Raw genomic sequence first — 15,002 nt, 5'->3', positions numbered from 1 at the left:
AGAGACGTAGGTACACAAAAACTTTATTTTTATTTTATTTTTTATTAACTAGTTAAATAAATAAATAATATTTTTTGTAAAGCAAAAGCAGTTCTTCATTATATAATAAAAGGGCAGTGTTTTAACAAGCCTTTGTTCTTTAGAAAGGCCAAGATGCTCTCGTCAGCAAACCATAGAGGCCGCTCCTGAAAAACAAAAAAAATAAATAAAAATAATATTTTAATAACTATTCTATAAAAACATTTTCTGATTTGACAAAAACAATCAGTAATGTGGTTAATAAAATACGGGTTTTAATTTTTTATGTCTTAGTAAATATAAAACTGCTACAAAAAACTGTGTCTTTTTCTCTTTAATGCGTTAAATTTTCACTTTATACTTAGTAAACTTTGTAGGGTTAATTTTTAATCCTTGGTTAAGACTTATTTGTCGGATTTAAATAACCATTTCAAAAATGTATTCTACTTTTATGACTGTCTTTGTTTACAAGCAACATTTATACAATATTGGACAGCCTAACATAATCACGTTTTCCCTTGTATCAGAAGAAAAATTAGAGTAAAGAAGTAATTATTAACCTGTTACTTGTAAGCGCTACTTACCCACTCTTGGATAGGTTTCCATTACCCATGTTCAGGGTTGCTCCATTACATGTTGAAAGTTCGGCTTCCCAAATATTTCCGCATCGTCTGCCCACTAAGTGATTATGATAAACGGTGGCGGCAAAGAGATCGTTAGCACGACCATGCGAGCATGTGCTCACCCAGCAACCTGGCTGAGGATTCCGACCACCATTGGGATAAAAGTCAGCGTCAGCAATTGAGTCCATAATTCCAAGAATACGACCATCCGTGTGAATGGCTTCAACGTATCTGCCAGAGTTACGATTAAGGGCATTTGAGTTTCCACCCCAAGTAGGACCAGCTGGATCCAATCCTATTTAAAGAAAAATAAATCATAAATTATAATTAAATAATTGTATAATATGATACTAAGCAAAGAATAGAAACGGCATAAGCCATACCTGTGACTCGTCTCGCCTGGCCTCCACCGGTACGGCCAGCGTTGCCAACAACGTGAGCTCCCAAACTGAATCCGACCAAATGAACATTGTTCCAATTCCCACCAGCTGTGTTGAAAACCCATTGGATGAAACGTCCCAGATGGTTTCCGACATCGGGAACTCCACGAGCAGCGGTGTTATAATCTCGGTTGGCAAGTTGCCTCCAGTCAACAACAATTACGTTACAATCTTGAGTGTCGAGAAATGCAGCAGTGATCATTGGGTTCATAGGAGAGTTACCATCATTGTTCCATCCGTGAACGATGACTTTAAGAGGACGGTTTGCTCTATAGTTCGAATTGTGTACGGAGTTTGCGTTACCGTTTATTAATACTTGAGCATTATTGCGATTTTGCCTAGAAGAAAGTTGTTGAATTTGATATTTTTGGTATAATGGCATTCAAATTGAATTGAATTGGTCACGCATTTGCCCCGGTTTGGCGCGAAAGGATGCGGTTTCGAGTCCCACCTCGTGATCGAATTTTTTCTATTCTTTATTAATTTATAGAAGAAAGTTATATTTATGGCAATTATATAAATGTTCAAAAAAATATAATCAAATATTTTTTTGAATGAAATATTACTATACTAACCTAGTAAACAGCCAGTACTGGTTATTTGCACCATTTCTTGATTGAAGAAAAGCCTCGTCTACAGGTTCATGTAAATCTACAAGCTGTGGAACTCCCTCACCATCGGGCATCCAAACATAGCGACTTTCACCTTCTACATAATGGCTGTTATCCCCTGGCACAAGCGGAATGGAGCTACCGGCGCACACTAATAAAAGATAATTGATTATAAGACAATAATGATGTTTTAAGAAAATACGAGTAAATAGATAATAGATAAGAATAAGATAATATAGATAGTAGATATATTCTGTATACAGTGGAAAATAAAGTACTAACGGCCTAAAATTGTTACCAAAAGGATTAGGCTCTTCATAGCGCAGACCAACCGAAACAATTAGAATGACTATATTAGCACGTTGTGTTTGTAACTATATTTATATACACATCTTATCTTATATTGTGTTTTATCTCAAGGAAAAATCATATTCGTTTCAAAAATTTGATGGTCTATATGTTAAATAACGATTGACGCCTATGCATTTTGCACTATTATTATATTTTATCAAATCTCAGGAACTACTGGTCCAATTTGAAAAATTATTTCGGTGTTAGATAGCCCAATTATCGAGGAAGGTTTAAGGCACGCTACGGCCAACAGGAGTGGAGCCACGGGGGTGAAACCGCGCGGAGCAGCTAGTTAAAAATAAAACCCTCAGTTATTAACATTATATTGGCATTGAATAATATAGCATTTGATACTACATACAGCCCAACAACATCTACATTTTGTTATACGATTTATTTATTTGATGATTCATATTATTACAAAATTCGACGAATTATTTTTGCTTTATTACTGCGCCAATTTTAGTTATTTATTTTAGTTTTAGGTTTAACTGTATTCCGTTCCGAAAATATTATGAACATTCACGTACCTACGTTAATTATTTATTATTGGACAAATATATTTTTTTGTTTTTCATGAAGTATTGTGGCAGTTGTGGTCTTTGTAGGTAGTTAGTATTTTTAATGTTTAAGAGCTAGCGCGCAAGAGCAACTTTTGTCTCGGCAACTATTTTGTCTCTCCCATCAACTCTAGTTGCGGAGACAAAAGTTGCTCTTGCGCGCCTAACGCGAATGTAGAGTCTATGACTTTATTTAATGTAATATTAAATAATATTTGTGTTATTATTATTTTTTTAAATATTACCTGATATAATGTTTTTTGTTCAGCATGAATCATAAGGCTCATTATGACTCATTAAAAAAGTCCACATTGAAATTAAATCATTTTTACAAGATGTAAAGGCAATAAATAAAGCTTTGGTGCTTTTAAAATCGCCTTATTCACGGCCTCATATACTAGTTATTATTCTGTGCTAGAATTAAGTTTGCCCAATTATCTATACATATAATAAATCTGTAGAAGGGTCAATTCTGTACATTGAAAATATTGAAAAAATAACTAGCAGGGGGTGTTACTGGATCGATACCAAACCCAAATATGTGATTAAAAAAATTTTTGTCTGTCTGTCTGTCTGTCTGTCTGTCTGTCTGTATGTGAAGACATCACGTGAAAACTACCGGTTCGATTTCGATGAAACTTGGTATAATTATACCTTATTATCCTGGGCGTAAAATAGGATACTTTTTATCCTGGAAAAATACGTAGAAAAAAAATTAATCTCAATTTTTCAGTTATCCATAGACGTTGTTCTGTAGTAGGTACCGCGAACACACGTTGCGTATTATTATAGACCTAACCGTATTTGGGTCCAATAGATATAAACCATCCACGCAAAGACCGACATCCGCGCGGACGGAGTCGCGGGCGGAAGCTAGTGATCTAATACGTTTGTACGTACAAAATATGATTTTCTTTAGAGTTAATCTACTGGTATAAATTGTATTGAAATGGAAAACAACAGGATGAAAAAATACTGTTCGACATATAATAAGATAATACAAATAAATAGCCTCAAAGAAATAAAATTCGTTACAGAATTTCACTTTGTCTGGAATTCGTAACATTATGACAACAAATGACGTTCAAAAATCTTATCATTGAGCGATGTTTTTGTTTATGTGTTTACCTACGTGTTGGTAATATAATTATTTTGTTTTACACACTAAATTTGCTCGATAAAATCAATAATTGTCGATAAGCCGTAATCAATCACAGAAAAGAATTTTCCACGTATGCTGAGTAAGGCTATTTATTCTGTAATAGTTTTGAAGTGAATTCGCGGTGTCGTGTGGTTGAAAATTAATTCACTAAAATATGAAAGCTCATGAGCGCCACGTAAAAGAGAGAGGCGACAGTGCCCTACGTCACGTGATACCACAGCGTGATACCTATTTATGAATATCGTCATCAGATGTCGGATTTAATAATCCAAAAACAAGCCAAGAACTCCCATTATAAAAATTTTTGTTATTCTATAATCGTTTTATAGTATTTTAATTCTACCTCTTATTTCAAATGTTATAATATCATAATATGTTGTATACTATACTTCCTTTCTAAATTCGAATCATTTTAGATATTAACGCCGCCCAGGAACAAACGATTTTTTATACTTAACAATGCAGAAGATAGATTTAATTCATAACATATCTTTAACAGTTAGTAATATTTCCTGTCAATGTTAGGGTTGCCTGGTAGAGATCGCTACCTAGCGATAAGGCCGCCCTTTGCTGTTTCTGTTAAGTCTTGTCTTTGATTTATTTTATTTTCAAGGCAATAAAGCATTTTCATTCAGTCATTCATTCATTTCCCTGCTTCGGTGTACTATGGATTAATGGAACGTGTCTCTTATCAGTTATTTCAGACGCTGATTGTATAAAAATATTTATATATACAATTATACGAGCTCATATTTACCACTCATAATGAAAAGTAAAAAAACTAAAACCCAATTACGACAAAAAACGGCGCTGAAAAAGTATAAAACATGATTTTCAGAATACTGAACTGAACAAAGTTGCTAATGTAGTTGCAAGTAAATGGACACAGTACACTCTAGAATGTGTCTTATGAATAGTGCAAGATGCCTTCGTTGTAAATTGACAATACCAAAACCTGTAATAATGTTAATTGTATATGTAATAATGTTAATTGTATTATATAAATTTATACTACAATTAATTAATTTAATTACGTACTTTATTTTAATGAGAAATACTACAAAACAAATTATGTATTCTCAAAACTAAAATTATTCAATGTTATTGGTAAAAAATAAATAAATTTAATAATAAGAATATGTCGAAAATCTCTACTATTTATAAAATCCTTAAGTTTGTTAGTTATGTACTATCAACGATGTATTACGTAAAAGAAGTAGTCTATGTGTTAGACTAAAACCTTCGTCCTGTGCGTAAAGCGTAGAGGCCGGTTATGAAAAACAAAATAACAATATTATAATGTAAAAATGGTTCGAAAAGGCAGACGTCCATAGTCCCCATAGACCCAGGCTACCAGTCCATTCAACACCCCTATCCATAGACCAGTTTTATTCCTGTCCATTGTTTTTGCAATAATTGTAGGACACACATCGGCCGCGGACTGCCCAGAGCGCCGAGACAAATGTCAAAACGCCAAGGAATAGAATACGCTATCGATAGAAATTGACATAAGCGTACGATGTTTTGCCTAAGGATTCGGTCACCCTACCAGCGACAATGACGACCACGAACAAAATTTTCAACCAGTCGCAATTAAATAAAATTGTGCAAAACATAATTAAAATGACATTTAAGAATTTCCTGTCGTATTGGTGTTTGGAAACATTTTTTTTTAGATCAATGAATAAACAAACAGGTTTTTCATAGAAACGGAGGCTCCTAGAAAAGAATGTATTTAACATTTTTTATAGATAATAATTAGATGATCTACAATTTTGGTTCAGGTGATTGTATGATAAACTTATCGTCTCAGCGAAAAGCGCAAAAAAACCCTATTTTTTTATTAATTGACCTCGAAATTTTTTATTTCCGAGTACTAGAATGACGAGAGATTTAAATATTGATTTTGAACAAATTTCGGCAAGATTGGAATTTTGGTCGTGGTCGTCTTCGTCGTTGGTAGTGTGACCGAACCATTACCAAAATGTCATGAGCTTATGTCAATAATTAGCGTTAGCAGTTTCTATTCCATGGCGTTATGTACGTTTGTCTAAAGGCCCAGGGCTGTATATCTATAGTGCAGTCATGGGCAGGCTGCGGCTGATGTCCCACAACACATTAAAATTCTCTAAAGGGCCTCTGCGTGATGGACCTGTGTCCCCACGTAAGCCTTCCAAAGGACCGGGTATCTTCCTTATGGCGATACCCGTGTATTATGGAGAGAGACATTTTTATAATGTAAAAATGGTTTTAAGGGTATTTGAGAATTATCGCTGATTTACAAAAATAAATGAAAATAAATGGGATCAATATTTTCTACTGTAGCAAACGTATTAATAAAATACACTATCTGATCGTCGTCATGACAGATATTTAATTTTATATTTATAGTTATCTATTGACTATTTATCTTAAAAGTATGTCTAGCCTGCGTTTAATTTAAATAAAAAAAAAAAATATATATGTAGCCAACAACTATACCCAAGATCTTATCCGGGTTAATTTTGAGTATTCTGAACCTCAAAAGGAAAAAAAAATCGGTCAAGTGCGAGTTTTATAGCTGAAATTTATATCGAATACTCAAGTCTACGGTTCCTTCAAGCTGTGAAAAAATCAAACTAAAAAGACAACGTAATCAAATTTCTTTATTATTATTATTTTTTGAATTATGGTACGAGGCGACGCGGACGTCTTATAATATAGGTAGATATAACAATATGATAACTGCGTTAAAAACAACCGACTTCAAACTTGCACTTGCAAAATTTACACATACCTACAAACAAAAATGCTCATAAAATAAAATCTACTGGGCCTAACCGAATAAAATTTTTATGGGACCAATTCGACACCATTCCGCATCGAACAAAAAAAGAATCACGTAAATCGGTTCAGAAACCTCGGAGTAATCGGTGTACATATATAAAAAAAAAACATACCGGCCGAATTGATAAACTCCTCCTTTTTTTTGAAGTCGGTTAAAAATAATTGCGAAAACCGTGATTTTTAATGACATTACAGTTGGTTTTTATTTCATACAAAATAATTACGTCCTTTATTCCTTGCGACCTACACTTGCGAATGTTGACGAACTATAGGTATCTATATAATATTCGGTACAGCGAAAATATAAAATTAATATACTTCTTTAAAATTGCTATCAATTTTCATTTCACTAAACTTTGCATTGACTTTAAGGCAGGCGCTACTACTACAAATATGAATATTTTCAATTTAAAATATTAAAATCTTTGTCTATAAATTTCGCTGGAACGTATATTATCATTGCAGATTTCATTGGAAAAAGGAGGCAAGTATAGGAAGTAGTTAAATACGTAGCTATTACACACACATTAACATACAGCTTACCGCGTTTCGTAGTTTTAAAGATTTAAGCATACAAAGGGACATAGGGAAACAGGGAAGGAAAAAGCGACTTTGTAGTGATGACTATGTAGTGATGATACCGTGCCCACTTCGTGGGGAGAAAAAACATTGTGCAAAAGCATATAATTGATTACAAACGAACACAGTCATAGTAAATGTCATTGAAGAATCTGGATAATACTAGGTACTATCGAGATTAAACTCATTCACCACCTAAGCCTAACGAAAGTTCGTAAAGGTAGTAAGCTTCTGTGTTCTGTGAATATAGAATAATCTCACAAATTATGCCTGATTTTTTGACGTGACAACGTCTTATAATTCGATAGAGCCGGCTGCACGCACGAAAAAACATGACTCATGCGGCGTTACCTCGCTCTGAGGCGTTCCGTAAGGCCTTGAAGTGCAAGCGAGAGCGCGGAACGAGCGACAAAGAAGCACAATCGTTGTCACGTTCAACTATCGTCAGTAAACCGACTTTACAGACAACCAATTTTTTTTTTATCTTCCACAGTAAACGTTCCCAATATTTACATAGATTTTTAACAGGCCAAATCCAATATAGTCCTTTTGCTTTGGCCTATTAAAAACCACGAGGTGTTAATTTGCTCCTTTTTATTGAAGGGAGTGCTAATATTATAAGAATCTTACAAATGAGCTTGAATTTCTACAATCAAAATCTACTCCCATGATTCATAGTTAAAATCAATTTTAGTCATTCCAAAAGGAACCGTATTGTGTATCTGAATTAAAAATATGCCAGCACGAAAAACAGAGTAACTATTTAAAACTTAAAATGTACCAAGATTGCATTTTTAATTTTGCATAGCATTTTTTAAGTGAAGATTTGTTGTTTATATACTTACCTACATATAATTAATTGTATATATTCACTTTATGTAATTGAACCAATTTGCATGAAATTTGGTATAGAGATATTTTGATACCCGAGAATTAGGACATAGGATAGGTTTCATCCCGGAAATCCAATCCCGTTGATGCCGCGGGTGGAAAGCTAGTAGTAAATAAATAAAAACATCCATTTGATTTATAAATAATAATATCACAATATAACGAACAAACAAAACGTCTGATTTTGCCTTTGATCAATAAAAATAAAATAAAGCTCATTTGCTGTTTAAATGGATCAAAAAATACCGACTCTTTATCGCATTGTACTAATAATACGATAATATAATTCTCATATAATTAGAAAAATCACTTACAGCTTACCTCTACGATCTAATCAATCTGTAATCGTACTGATAAAACTAAAAATTATAGGAAATATTAAATACTGATGCACTGATTTTGTTAGTAATAAATTTATTTATGGCTATTGAGTTATAGAACAAACAATTGTTTATATCTATGCTTTTTAGTTTTACTTGCATTGTGAGCTTATAATTTTTTTTTTATAATTCAGAAGGGCCCCGGCTTCGCTTGTGGTATAAATGGTGGAAAGTTTTTACTTAAAAGTAGGCACTCAAAATATTGGAGATAGCTAATTTTGTTGAAAGGAAACATTCCTTTATTTTTTAAAAGAAATAGATATGTATTCAAAATTTTTCACAATACAATCGCCACGACTGGGAATCGATCCATAGGCAAAACAATTTTGAAATCAGTAAGTAGTTCCTGAGATTGACTCTATCAAAACAAACTCTACATATTATGAATTAGCGGTAGGCGCTATGGTTGGGATGATATTAATAAATAAAAAGGTTCACATAATATAATAAATCTAAGAAACACTTCCTTTTACAATTGTTTATAGCAGGTTTTAGAATATCACACATTTAATTAATCTTATTATTAAATGACATGGTGGTTTCATGAAATTGTCTGTTAAGAGCACTTCATTTAGTAAATCTTTAATCCCACCAAAAACATTTTCATGTAAAATGTTGCCAAGACGAGCCCATATGACTCGCACTGTCAAAAAGTTATCAGATCTCATGTAGAGCCAAGCTTCTAACACTACACGCCCTAACAAGGCCTAACTTCACAAACTCTACACCTTAGTCAAAATATGTGGCTTGGCCATTTCGCTACATTCACATCGGCGTAAGGTGAAAAATTAATTCACTGTTCATTACTTTTGTGTTATACAATAGTTCTTGTAGTAACGAACGGCCAAGCCACATATTTTGATTAAGTTGTAGAGTTTGTGAAGTTAGGCCTTGTTAGGGCGTGTAGTGTTAGAAGCTTGGCTCTACATGAGATCTGATAACTTTTTGACAGTGCGAGTCATATGGGCTCGTCTTGGCAACATTTTACATGAAAAATGTTTTTGGTGGGATTTCATTTCTTTTTGTAAGTTGTTTGTAACAAAATTTTATATGTCGATTATTTTTTTTTTTTTTTTTTAACAATGAGTACCTATACATATATATTATATATCTAGGGAACCAAGTTTTAGATTATTAGATTAGACCTCTAGCGTCATCAAAATTTAATTTAAAATTACAGGTCTCATACAAACTCCCATCCCCTAGTTTAAGGGGTTGGGGGATGAAAGTTACAAGTTTTATAATTTTTTTGTTGTTTGTGTACTAATACTAGCTTACATACAAAATTTCAGCTTTCTAGGACATTAGGAAATACCTTAAGAATTTTGATGATCATCAGTGAGTCAGTGACGAAATTAGCGTTTTTTAGATATAAATAAAATCTGAAGTATAAAAGCTAATGTAATTAAAACTTAATATTTTCAATAATTCCGCTATTGGCAATATATCCCGAAAATTTTGTTGATCTAGCATAATCCAAACCCAAGTTATGAGGGTTCAAAAAAACGTCGAAGCGCTTCGAGAAAAGGTAGGTAGTGCCCGTGCGCTTCGCTTGTTCGCTTGGCTCGTCTTGGCGGGGGCACTACCGTGCCCCCAGATAGCTGACCTTATTATTCCATTAATGCATTATCTAACGAAATGTTACAGATTCAAGTAATCAAGGAAATGACGATAAAAATATATCTTAGATGGTTATCTTTTAATTAAGAGTTTTAAGATAATTCGAAAATTGTAAATACCCAACGTTATCAAGTAGAGGTATAATGTAAAATGAAACGGAAATAGCTATGTAAATAATATCTAATACGTACATACATAAATAATTCTAATCGTGACCGGTATAACACTATGAACACTATATTTATGATAAAATTCTCAAAATCACAAACTGTGCAGAATATTCAATCAAATCATTGTATTGAAGTTTTTAATCACAATCATATTATGGCGAATATATTTTTTAATATTTTTAAACTGTATTTATATTTAAGATATTATACTTAAGAAGATAGAAGACGATATCTATCTAATATATAAAAATCAATGCCACTTTTCGTTGTAATTCCATAACTCGAGAACGGCTGAACCGATTTCGATAATTCTTTTTTTATTATATTCCTTGAAGTACGAGGATGGTTCTTATGTAGAGAAAACGTTAATATGTACCACGGGCGAAGCCGGGGCGGACCGCTAGTAATATATAAAAATCAATGCCACTTTTCGTTGTAATTCCATAACTCGAGAACGGCTGAACCGATTTCGATAATTCTTTTTTTATTATATTCCTTGAAGTACGAGGATGGTTCTTATGTAGAGAAAACGTAAACATGTACCACGGGCGAAGCCGGGGCGGACCGCTAGTAGATTATATATTATGATTCTAAAAGGGTACCTAGAGTAACTAAATATATAATTTCTGAAGCTCCTTAGAGAAGTCAAGTTCAATTAATAAATGTGTGAGTTTGCTGAAACATCAGACACCAGATTATCTTCTATTACGAAAAATATCAATGGCAGAATATGGTTCTAATGCACTTGGACAATTTATTTTTGGTGTAGGCTTAAATTTCGATAAAATTTCAAATTACATATTATAATATCTCAATCTTGCAATAAATCACAATATAGGCAGCATTCAGTAGTCTCTTTTTAAGCTATCATATATAATGCTATCAGACGTTTTTATGGACAAAATGCACATTATCTATATGTCGGTATTAAAATTTCCCAGAAGGTAGCGATCGCAGATAATTTGGTTTATATAAAATACGATGATATAGTTTATTATCGACTCTTTGAAGTTTGCCAACAATGTATTTGGTAGTTAAATGTGCGCTCATCCTGTGCGCTGCTTTGGCAGGTAGGATTGGTTTAAAAGTGATTAAAGTTAGTGATGAAAAAAAAAGTGTTTTAGCAAAAAGAAAACGACTACAAATTGTGCTTTGTATACAGTGTGTTTTGTGAATGTGTGTGTTATGTTAACTAGGAGTTTATAAAGTTTAGAGTGTAAAATATATAATTTTAATACGAAGCATGATAGTGTTGATGTGGAATGGATTATGATATTTTCATATTGCCTTTTATAATATTATAATGTTTTATTGATATCAGCCATTTGATCTTTTCTACTGAACAGGATCAGTGAAATTATCTTTTTAATCCATTTTTGTCAGCAGATTATAATATTAATACCCAAGATAATTATGTACTTATTTAATAATTGGTATCGACAATTCAATTGAGATATAGAAATATATAATTAATAGGTATAATGTTAATTAAATGTGATATAAGAAAATACAATTAATATATATCTACCATATAAAAATGTGGTATGTCGAAGTATTAATATGAGAATAATATATATAGAAGAAAGTATAGTTCAGAAAGAAAACCTCCGTCGTGGCGAAAGCCTATGTAATAACTAATAGGAAACTATTACATAGGTACATTTAAACATCAACAAAACTTAATTAGTTCTGATAATAATCATAGATACCTAGAGGAATAAAACAATTTTACCTAAACTAAATATAAGAGATATGAGTGATTGACTGGCTGGCTGATGAAATACTCTTTTATGTACCTACTTATAAATCGCTTGACGACGACATATTTTTACACTGAAACAATTATTTTAATTGTAATATTTTTCTTTCAGCGCATGGATACCCTATGCAGACAACGGATGTTATCTTCCATTTATTTACCCCGTTCGTATAAAATAACTATTAATTTTTAGTTTTATAGAGTTGAGATGCTTTAATAAATATTTGAACTTCAGCAATTTTATTGATAAGTGCCGAAAAGCAACAAGCGGGTTCTAATTCAACCTCGTGATATCAATTTATCTATTCTTTATTTTGTTTTAATAGGTTTTCCTGCAGAATACATCACAATATTACGTGTCTTCTATATAATATAATATAATAATTGAAGAGTTTATTTGGACGCGCTCACATCCGGAACTTCCTACTGGGCCGATTTCAAAAAACGTTTTCACAGTTGGATATACCTAACGTGAAACGTTATAATATATTAGATGGGTGACCATACGCATCCCTGAGTGTTAAAGATATAGACTGTAAATAATACATACCAAGGTGAAATCGAACAACTATTCATATTTATAAAATCATAAGTTTGTAAATTATATAAACGATATTATAAGATAGTTGTATAAAAAGGTGAAAATATCAAGATAAGGTTAAATCTTTTTCAGGACTAACCCCACGGTGAGCCAGCCCCTTCTGCCTTCCATAGTTTCTATTTCTATGTCCTCGTTCTCTAACAGTCGCAAAACAATTATTGCCATACATAGTGACGGAGATGATGTCTCTGGCAACTTTGTCGCTCATGTTGTGCCAGGTGAGATTTAATAAGGCAATTAAAACTTTATTAAAACGACGTTATTGGCCTTTAATTTTTTTAACTTGCCTGAAATTATTAGTAGTTTAGTAAAGATATGACTTCTGTGGTTATAGTAGGTACCTAAACGAAACATAAAGACCTGCAATTTTTGTTTGACTATAGAAAGGTTGCCTGGTACAGATTGCTGCTCAGCAATAAGGCCGCCTCTTGTACAAACTATGGCTTTTTTTGTATTATAATGTTATTTTGTCCTAATTTTTGTTTGTGCAATAAAGTGTTATAAATAAATAAATAAATAAAGGATATTATGATTTAGTCGTACATTCTATATTTCAAGGCAATTTTTTGTATACATAAATTGGAAATAGTTTTAAATTTGGGTTTTAACTAAAAAACGCAAGAAGAGTAGAAAATAAATAAGCAATTCAAGTATCTATTATTAACTGTAATTTTTATTATTAAAAAAGGGTTACCATTGACACATTGCTCATTTTAGCTCACCTCCGCGCCGAAGACGTCAACATATTAGTAGTAGATTGGAGCCGTGGTTCCTTCGGCTACTCCGTGGGTGTGGCTAACGTTCCCCAGCTCGGTGACCTTGTTGCTGATTTCGTGAACATTCTGATAAACAGTTTTGGGTACAATGTTAACCTTATCCGGATTGTCGGGTTTGGCCTGGGCGCTCATGCGGCTGGAGCAGCTTCCAGGAAGATTAATGGCGTTGTTCCTCACATTGTCGGTATGTTGTGCCTATAGGACTTCAATTAGGTTACGAAGTTAGTAAAGAAGTTGTATCATTATAAAAATTACTTAAGTGAATGCAAAAAGAAGTTAGTTATGTTACACATCAATATAACAATAAATTAATTATTTTTTGTAATTTAAAGTAATTATAATTATTTTTTGTAATCTAATGTTGCAGCTCTCGACCCCCCACTTCTCGGTTGGACGCACAACCCTCACAAGCTGAAGGCTGATGATGCAGCTTTTGTTGAGGTCCTGCATACATCAGCGGGGGCATATGGCTATGGCGGTCCCATGGGAAAGATCGACTTCTACGCTAACGGCGGTACTGAACAACCAATGTGTGGCGAGGACTACACATGCTCTCACTTGTACGCCTACGTGTACTATGGAGAATCGATCACTGCTGATGCTACAAATGCAGCTAAATTCGTCGGAAGGGCCTGTGCGTCTCGAGATGATGCTGAACAGCTGAATTGCGATGGTAACCGTGACGCTACTTTCGGAGGCACGGCTGTTAAATCCACGTATGTATATTTTTATTTTATTTCTTACTTAACTAATTAGCCTAGTGTTAATAATAATAAATAAAAAACACTTTATTGCACACACAAAACAAAACAAAAACAAACAAAAATAATACACAAACAATGAAGCGGTACAAATAGGCGGCCTTATCGCTAAGAAGCGATATCTTCCAGGCATAGTATGTTAAGATAGTGTTGTAGTGGAAATGAATATCATTGTTACATGGAAGAGTTACAAAAAATAGCAGTAAATTAATTACGACGTGTGAAGACGTAATATTGATCTATAACATGCATTTTCTTTTCAGGGAGTCCGGCATTTACGTCTTCCTCACAAACTTGCGCCCACCCTTCGCATTGGGATGAATTCAGCGCTCTCCAAAAAAATAAAAAAATAAATTATACTTTTAATGCAAGCTGGTTTCGTTTTTAATTTTTCCTTCTTATGCTTACATAATATCATATCCTTAAGATACACGATAATAAACAAGATGAAATTTTGTAAATACACCTAGCGGTAAACATAAGAAATTTCAAAGAACATTAAATATTTCTCATTTTTAAAGAGCACTTATGATTTAGGTACTCGCCACACCTTGGGTCTAAAATCTGTTAAATTTAAATACTGTATGTTTATTACCTAAAATTTAATTCAAATTTAATGGAAATGCTTTATAAATGGGCAATTATTATTAAAGAATAGGAATAAATTGATCACAGAACTTGAGGATTCCAACGCGCATCTTTCGCCTTGAAAATTTCTCATTTATTGGCGATGATGCTCGCTCTGTGTGCAGAAGCCTATTCTGATGTGCGTATTATTAAATTTAATTTCAGATTTGTTCTATAAGAAAAGTTCCTGCTTTAAAATTACAACTATATCTATAACTAGAAGTAAATTTATCAGTTGGTTGACAAC

The 15,002-nt window shown here is 33.0% G+C and overlaps 2 protein-coding genes across 2 annotated transcripts; one reads left to right on the top strand and one right to left on the bottom strand.

Annotated features, from left to right (window-relative positions):
* Positions 1-139: 139 nt before the first annotated feature.
* Positions 140-2,011, bottom strand: LOC123692014 (lipase member H-A-like). Its single transcript, XM_045636637.1, has 5 exons — positions 1,975-2,011; positions 1,657-1,843; positions 1,025-1,419; positions 603-936; positions 140-185 (listed from the first exon to the last, which is right to left on the bottom strand). Exons 1-5 carry the CDS (start codon positions 2,009-2,011, stop codon positions 140-142), a joined length of 999 nt encoding a protein of 332 aa, XP_045492593.1.
* A 9,241-nt stretch (positions 2,012-11,252) lies between these two features.
* On the top strand, positions 11,253-14,478 carry LOC123692515 (pancreatic triacylglycerol lipase-like). Its single transcript, XM_045637306.1, has 6 exons — positions 11,253-11,301; positions 12,103-12,154; positions 12,664-12,809; positions 13,309-13,551; positions 13,735-14,083; positions 14,392-14,478. Exons 1-6 carry the CDS (start codon positions 11,253-11,255, stop codon positions 14,447-14,449), a joined length of 897 nt encoding a protein of 298 aa, XP_045493262.1. The 3' UTR covers positions 14,450-14,478.
* The last annotated feature ends 524 nt before the right edge of the window (positions 14,479-15,002 follow it).

The sequence above is a fragment of the Colias croceus genome, chromosome 1, assembly GCF_905220415.1.
Source record: "Colias croceus chromosome 1, ilColCroc2.1".
NCBI lineage: Eukaryota > Metazoa > Arthropoda > Insecta > Lepidoptera > Pieridae > Colias > Colias croceus.
Note: the sequence above shows the minus strand (reverse complement) of the source record. Positions and strands in the feature narration are given on the sequence as shown.

Excerpts from the sequence above, each read along its gene's own strand:
- LOC123692515 (XM_045637306.1), top strand. The coding sequence starts at position 11,253 with ATGTATTTGGTAGTTAAATGTGCGCTCATCCTGTGCGCTGCTTTGGCA. Across the intron at positions 13,552-13,734 it reads CGTTGTTCCTCACATTGTCG|CTCTCGACCCCCCACTTCTC; the intron begins GTATGTTGTGCC and ends CTAATGTTGCAG. Across the intron at positions 14,084-14,391 it reads GGCACGGCTGTTAAATCCAC|GGAGTCCGGCATTTACGTCT; the intron begins GTATGTATATTT and ends TTTTCTTTTCAG.
- LOC123692014 (XM_045636637.1), bottom strand. The coding sequence starts at position 2,011 with ATGAAGAGCCTAATCCTTTTGGTAACAATTTTAGGCC. Across the intron at positions 1,420-1,656 it reads CAGTACTGGCTGTTTACTAG|GCAAAATCGCAATAATGCTC; the intron begins GTTAGTATAGTA and ends ACTTTCTTCTAG. Across the intron at positions 937-1,024 it reads CCAGGCGAGACGAGTCACAG|GATTGGATCCAGCTGGTCCT; the intron begins GTATGGCTTATG and ends TTCTTTAAATAG.